The 8,061-nt window shown below is 38.0% G+C and overlaps 1 protein-coding gene across 3 annotated transcripts in view; it reads left to right on the top strand.

Annotated features, from left to right (window-relative positions):
* AFTPH (aftiphilin) overlaps positions 1–7,255 on the top strand; it is a 64,410-nt gene extending 57,155 nt beyond the window's left edge. For all 3 annotated transcript variants that reach the window (XM_024752952.1, XM_024752951.1, XM_024752953.1), the window contains one exon: positions 6,120–7,255. In XM_024752952.1, the coding sequence (XP_024608720.1) occupies positions 6,120–6,264 (145 nt within the window). In that variant the 3' untranslated portion in view covers positions 6,265–7,255. The remainder of the gene's footprint in view (positions 1–6,119) is intronic.
* The last annotated feature ends 806 nt before the right edge of the window (positions 7,256–8,061 follow it).

Genomic DNA, 8,061 nt, shown 5'->3' with positions numbered 1-8,061 from the left:
TGGCTCACGGGCCCAGCTGCTCCGCGGCATGTGGGATCCTCCCAGACCAGGGCACGAACCCATGTCCCCTGCATCGGCAGGCGGACTCTCAGCCACTGTGCCACCAGGGAAGCCCGAAGCCTTGCTTTTAACAAGCTTTCTGGGAGCCCTTCAGGGGCAGGGCCTTTAGAAAAGCAGTTATCTCAGATACAGGAATGTCATGTGGGCGTTGTGTGCAGGATTCAGGAAACCTTTAGTTTTACATAATTAAGCACTGGAATAATCCATTGCTTTGACATGTTAGCCATAAGAATAAGGCAGTTTCTAATAAGAAGGTAAGCATTATGAACCGGGAAGTCACTACTGCAAGAGCAAATACTGGTTGATCGGCATACCAACTCTGCTGTACCAAATCTGTCATTCATCAGCACTTTAAAGTGAAAATATTTACCTGTTTTTGCCCAGTTAGGTAGAGATATTATAGCTTTTCCCCCTATTTAAATACATTCTACTCACACATCAAACTCAGATTTATCTTTTAAATCAGTTCTTCTGTAGAAAAACATCCATTTAATAAAGCTGTGTTTTCCTTGCAAATAATAAATGCTTACCTGTTTTAAAACTTTGGCTTGAATTATCACATCGCCTTTAAAACTGTTTGTGCTTAAGTACCCATTCAACAGATATTTATTATTACTAATACAGTTAATATTTGTAATCATGAAAATCCGTTATTATTTGTTTTATAATTAAGGCTACCCTGAACTTTTCCTGGGAATGGATTTGCAGTCTGCACGTTCTTGTTTAGCCACAGATTCTCTCCCTTGTTCTTATCACCCCATTTCTTTGTAGTAACACTACCTGGCGCTGTTAAAGCCTCCTATTAAGTGAAGTTGCTTGTAAATGAAGCTAGTGTGGATTTTTTGCTTGCTTTCTAATTTCTCTTTCCAAATCGTATTTTCAAATTAATGTTCTCCTTATACAGATTTCTCATCCATTTTTTCTATATATGTTAACCAAAAGCTAATGACTTTTAAAACAGACAAACAAAAAACTGACACTTTTATCGTTTGGGCTTTCTCCTGCTACTTTTTGGACAACTTTTTCTAAGGACAGTCCTAGTGTTTCCTAACCTTTTTCCCTCTGCAGTCTCACTGAGTGAACTGTAGTGTTCAAAGTCCCGGTGGTGAGAATTCATTCTTTGTGCCAGTAGGAGGAGCTCTAAGCCACATTGTTAACTTGCTTGCTCTCCTAACTTTTCAACTCACCCTTAAAACATTCTGTATACTAGGGCACTCTTCCAACTCCTACCACTTGAAGTTATTTTCATTTTTTCTCTTATTCTGTATTATTATGGAATGAACTGAAACTATAGTGTGTATCCTGGGGTCAGTTTTGTAACTGCATTGAATTAGTCTCTGGTACCTGTCCAGCTTCACATTTAAAACAAAATAAATTGCAAAGAAAACAAGTTGTCAACTTTGTGTTTTCTCTTTGGAGGAATTAACTATTTGAAAGTGGTGAGAAGTGCAAATATTCACAAGTCTTATAATTAGAAGGTAATACTGTAAAGTGCCCCCATGAGTGATTCTCAGTTGTACAAGGGAGAGAAAGGTGGGGTGGCGTAATTCCAAAGGAATTTTAAGCATCTTTGTTGTTTTTGGGTTTTGCTTCATTTTTTGTTTTTGTTTTTGAATAAAATAAAATTTAAAGTGTACACCTCAGCAAAATCTTGGCTTTTGTCAATACACAGAAGATGGAGTGAAAAAGCACTGAGGAACTGTAGGGTAAGAAAAGGTTAAGAAACAGTGGTCTAGGTAGAGGAAATTTGCCATGTAACAAACAACATCCCATACTCTTTTCCAAATGCCTTTGCATACGTAAGAGAAAGTACATGTGCTCTTCACTTTCTAAACATAGGTTGTGAAAGTGACTTCTTATTTTAAAGAAATGCAAGTTCTTAGTTTTAAAATAGTTCCATCTTCTTGCTTACCTTTTCTAATACAGAGAAAAATTACTTCCTAATCTTAATCAGTGGGTAGCCAGCTAGTTAGTAGCCACAGACCTCTAACTGAAGATTATACAGGCCAGAGGACTAGTTGCCAAAAGGCATGCATGGTTTTTCTTTTCTTTTTTTGACCTTTTAATTGAGATATAATTCACATGCCATGAAGTTCACCCATGTCAAGTGTACAATTCAGTGGCTTTTAGTATATTCGCAAGGTTGTGCAACCATTACTGCTAATTCCAGAACATTACTATCTAATTCCTCCAGAACATCACTATCTAATTCCAGAAGATTTTTATCATCCCCCGAAAGAAACCCCGTACCCATTAGCAGTCACTCCCTATATGCCAGTTTTCCCAGCCCCTGGCAGCTATTAATCTGCCTTCTATCTCTGTGGATTTGCATATTCTGATTATTTCGTAACTAACAGAATAATACATTGTATAGCCTTTTGTGTCTGGCTTCTTTCAGTGAGCATAATGTTTTCAAGCTCAGCCAAGTTGTTGCATGTATTGGCACTTTCTGTTCCTTTTTTATGGCTGCATAATATTCCATTGTGTGGCTATACCACATTTTGCTTATCCCACTAATCAATTAATGGACATTTGGGTTGTTTTCACTTTTTGACTGTTATGAGTAATGCTGCCATGAACATTCACGTACAAGTTTTTGTGTGGACAAATGCTTTCAATTTTCTTGGGAGTGGAACTTCTGGGTCACGTGGTAACACTGTTTAATTTTTTGAAGAACTACCAAACTGTTTTCCAAAGCAGTGGCCCCATTTTGCATTTCCACCAATAAAGTTTGAGGGTTCCAATGTCACCACATTCTCACAAGGCTTGTTACTGTCTTTTGGTTATAGTCATCCCAATGGGTATGAAGTGATATCTCATTGTCATTTTGATTTACATTTCCCTGATGGCCAGTGATATTGAGCAGTTTTTCAGGTGCTTATTGACCACTTGTATCTCTTCTTTAGGGAAGTTGTTGTTGCTGTTAAGAACTCTTTACATATTCTGCATACTAGACCTTTATCAGATACAGGATTTGCAAATATTTTATCTCATTCTGCAGGCTGTTTTTTCACTTTCTTGGTAGTGTCCTGTGAAACACAAAAGTTTCTTAATTTTGATGAAGCCCTATATACATGCGTATATGTGTATATATCTCTATATATAGATATACATATATGTGTACATAAATATGTACATATATATTTCATTGCTTGTGCCTTAGGTGTCATATCTAAGAAACCATTGCCTACTTCAAGGTCAGGAAAGGTTACATCTAGGTTTTCTTTTAAGAGTTTTAAAGTTTCAACTCTTATATTTAGACCTTTGATGTATTTTGAATTAATTTGTGAATATGGTGTAAGGTAGGGGTCCATCTTCATTCTTTTGCACGTGGATATCCAGTTGTACCAGCACTGGTTGTTAAAAAGACTGTTCTTGCCCCATTTCCCTCTTGTTGAAAATCAGTTTAACCATAAATGTATGGGTTTATTTCTGAACTCTTAATTGTACTGCATTGGCCAAAAGGATAAATCTTAACTAGGAAGAGTATAAATCAAAATTAGGTCACTGCCTTTGGCTTCAAGGAAAGGTCATGATGTAACTTTTTATTTTCAAATTCCCCTCAAGCATTTTCTTCTTTCTTCTATTCTAAGAAAACTAGATCACATCAACGCATAGCGACTACAGATAAACGCACAAATTATGAACTACGTAAACTTTTTTTTAATTTTTAAATACACCTTCAGACAGCCTTCAAGTAGTGTCTCTGAAATAAGGCAATTGGTAGAAACTCTAGAATAATATTTACCAACCATTCCTTGGGTGAAAACAACTTCTTTGTTCTCCTTCCCCACACCCCAACTGCACTCCACAAACGAGAAGTCCATTTAGGTGCAATTTTACTGGTTACTGTTTTTAATAATTTTTTATCTTTACAGAAGCAGTAAGAGTAGAAAGTTAGAAAATAGACAAAAATTTTTTCATGAAAGTATCACATTCTTACCAGTCAGATCACTATAACTCCTTAGTGCATATTCTTTCAGATCTTTGTCTTTGCAAATATACCCATATGAGTGTTGTTTTAACCAAAAAGGAGATTTTATAGTCTATACGGAATTGAGCCTTCCCTTGCAGTCAGTGGTCTCCATCTCCTGATTTCAGTAAATTTTCATTTCATCTAATACCCAGGCTATATGTATTCAAATTCCCCAACAATGTCCTTTCTCTCTGCTTTCTCCAAATCAGCATCCAATCTAGGACTATTGTACCTAGCTGCTATGGCTAAGTCACTTTTAACCTAGTATATCTACCCCCACCCCTTCTGTTTGCTTTTCAGTTTACTAACGCTAGCTTGTTGAAAAGATCGGTCCACTTGTCCTGCAAAACGTCCCAATCTCTGGATTTGTCCATTTGCTTCCTTCAAGTAGTTTTCAAATATTTCTCTATTCCCCTTATTTCCTGTAAACTGGACATTATATCTAAAGGTTTGATGGATTCAGGTAAAACCTTTTGGCTGGAATACATCATAGGTGTTGTATCGCATCAGATGACACATAATGTCTGGTTGACCCCATCGTGAGTGATGCTAAGATCATGGTGAGAGGCTGCCCTTTCCCATGTAGTCTTCCAGTTTTCTATCTGGTTTTATTTTGGAATGATGCAGATGGGCAACTTCCCATCAACCATCCACTTAATAGTTTTACCATGATTTAAGTGCAATTAAAAATGTAGATTTTAATCGGAAAAAATTTGGAGTGCTATTCCATTCTTCTGAGTTGATCTACTGATGGTTTCAGTGTGCCTGAAGCTGACCCCCATATTGAAGAACTTTGGTCCTAAAAGTCTGATGTTTGATTTTTCAGTCTTTTCGTAAAACCTTTTTATTTCAGCCTGAACTTAAATGTGGTAACAACAGAAAAGTCCAGGTTTAAAACAAAGACCTGCATCTATCTTTTCTTTCTTGTTTCATCTCCTGACCTCCTGCACCTCATCCCAAGGACAAAGAAAATACTTAGGTGGAAGAAATAACTTGTGTCGCAGGCTAATAGAGTACGAACTATCATTTACTGTAAAAGAGGATTGGGCCTTTTAGAGTCAACAATTTTAAATTACTTTGATCTAAAATTAATATCATTATGACTGCAGCTATCTTTCAGTATATTTAACATCCTAGAAAACATAAAGATTGGATTACAGTCATGTGCTCAATTTGAGCCACATTCGAGGCTCAATTGGCATTTTCTGTGGCTCACCTGCTGGGAAGACCCGGGTCAGCAGGAGCTCTTCCTCTCTGTGTCGCCACGCTGATCACTTCTTATATTAGGGGCATTTCATCTATAGGACCCAACAGATTTCGAGATTTTTCCCTCTCCCTGAGTCCTTCCTGCCCATGTGCATTCTCGGCATGAGTAGCTGGCCCTAGTGCTGCGGCCTTTGAACCTACCATCTATCTGCATCCCGGTGGGGCAGAGGCTGGGTGTTTTTGAGCTGAGGGCTTTCTGTCCTGGAATTCCCCTTTGGGGTTGAAGAAAGCCTGAGGTTAAAATGACTTACAAGGACCGTGCCAGACATACTTTGCTTTATGTTGAGGCAACGTTGGTGGTTTCTCAGTGGGGAGGGGGAAATCCAGTTGGGCAGAGTGTTATTAACTAGGGCTTCAGCATTATATTTCTGCTTCGTAACTTTTTCTTGGCTGCGCCACACAGCATGCAGGATCTTTGTTCCCCGACCAGGGATCGGACACGTGACCCCTGCAGTGGAAGCACGGAATCCTAACCACTGGACCACCAGGGAGTTCCCTAGTAACATTTTAAAAGTATGCCTAGGTAGATGCTTCTAAGCTTAAATAGAGCTGCGAGCTGTGCATAGGTGCACGTGAATGTCTATGTACCTGCCTAACTGTAATGAACGTACATAAATTCGGTGTGAATCTTTGAAGAGATTTGGCCTCTGGCACAGGAAGCACTCAACACAAAGGTATTATGAGGTTCAGGGACTGGCAGAGGGAAAGATAACTCAAGTCCCCACGGATTGCTGTCTACCTTGAGAGGAGATTTTCTCCCGTTTGACCTACAGCAGGTGTCACTTTAACACACATCTCTTTTTTCATTTGTCAACAGGAAACCGAAAAGAGAAGAGCACCTGAGTGAAGAAGCCATCAAGGTGATCGCCAGCCTTCCTGACCTGACGTTCATGCATGCCAAGGTGTTGATGTTCCCAACCACCTTGACACCTTCCACAAGCTCCCAAGAGAAGGCAGACTGATAACTGATGTGAACTGGACGGTTTCAGTTGCTTTTCCTTCCCTCCAGCCCTTCCCCACCATCAAAAGCATACCTGCTCTAATTAAAAAAAAAAAAAATTAAAGTTCAGCTGATCTGTTGGTAAGCCGCACTAGAAAGGTATACATAGTAATGTATATTTATTTACATACTGAAGTCCTAAATTTATATTAGAAACAAATGTAAATAATCGGGGTGAACATTTTTGAAGATTTATTCTTTTTGTGTTGCTGGGGTGTATACATTTATGTCTTTGTGAAATACACTGGTGGTGTCCTTCTTACAAAACTTTTGAAATAAAAAAATGAAAACTAAAAAGTCAAATCTCCACTGTCTGTGAAATCCCCTTCAGTCTTTTCAGATTGCATTGACTGTCCTATTAATTTTTCACATCATACACTGAATTACTTTTGCTCTCATAAATAAGCTCCAAGTCCCTGTTTAAATTTTTTTTTTTTTAAATTTTACGTGTGGTGGGTTTGTTTCAGATCTGGCTTTTGTTACCATTTTTGTGCTCTTGTTTAATCTTTTCAGTCTGGCCTGTTACTGTTTGACCTTTTGCAAGGTACTTTCATGGATTGCTCTTTTGTTCTAGGGTATGGATCATTGTCAGAACTTGATTGAAGGGGTTTAAAGAGATTGTGCCTGTTTTAAATCAGTTTGGTTTAGAGAAGGACCAAATTACATGAATGTCTTACCATGAAATTTACTTGTTACTGATTGTTTTGTTCTATCATACCACTATTTTTTGAGGATTTTGCACAGTGTAAAATGACATAATCATAGATTGCTATGGTTTAGGCTGTATATACAGTAAAAACTATGGGTTTTAAATGTTTGGGGAAATTCCTATGGAAAAAAAGAGACATGTAGAGGAACCTCTAACAAGGTTAACGTGCATGCCCAAGGTCTTTTGAGATTTCAGTGTGTAAATTTCCTTTTAGCTTACACAAAAATAAAATAATTTAAAAGAAGTTTAGCCTGGTGTCTGTACTTTGGTATCTGAGGGAAAATGTAATGAATTTGAACGTTAAGTTTTATTTCATCTTAATGTGTTTCAATCCAGAAGAAATCATTTGGTAGGGCTTCCAGTTTATCAAAACCAAGAAGAATGAGATTCTCACCCATAAGAATTTGAATCAACCCTTTAAGTAGCAGAGCTGTTTTTATGTAGAACATGAGATCATACAAGAAATTCCCATGATCATTATATCTTCATCAGAATTGGCAAAGTTAAATAGGGATTTGTAGGGAATTTTTTTTCTTCCCAAGGAAATATATGCATGAAATTAAGGTGAGCAGAAAGTTTCTTAAAAGCACTTTTAAAATATTATTAGATTAGATGTTGCTTCAGCAAAAAGTCACGTGATGTATTTCAGTAAAAACAGGCAATCAGCCCAGCAGTAGTCCACCTCATCGGCTGTGGGAATGTTCCATTGGAACTCTTCTGCCTCTGTCATTGACAGAGATTCCTGTGTCGCCAGGTTATTACACGGGCCATTGGAACAGTTGCCTGAGTGTAATTTAAGTAAGGCCTGGAGCAAGAATGCTTATCCAGTCCATCTCCTGCCGTTTCCCCAACTTTTTTTTTTTTTTTTCCCAGAGAAGGCTTTCCTTCAGAATAGTCACAAGTCTTCAGTGCCCAGTGGACCTTCTGAATGGAAGGATAAAAGTATTCCTCAGCAGACCTTTACATGTTTCAGTAACTGAAGCTTAAAGGGCTGCTTCTGCAGTCCATTACAACTAAATGATAATGGTAGCCTTCATCCACCTAGGTTCA

The sequence above is a fragment of the Neophocaena asiaeorientalis genome, unplaced genomic scaffold (genome assembly GCF_003031525.2).
Source record: "Neophocaena asiaeorientalis asiaeorientalis breed wild unplaced genomic scaffold, Neophocaena_asiaeorientalis_V1.1 scaffold100, whole genome shotgun sequence".
Lineage (NCBI taxonomy): Eukaryota > Metazoa > Chordata > Mammalia > Artiodactyla > Phocoenidae > Neophocaena > Neophocaena asiaeorientalis.
Note: the sequence above shows the minus strand (reverse complement) of the source record. Positions and strands in the feature narration are given on the sequence as shown.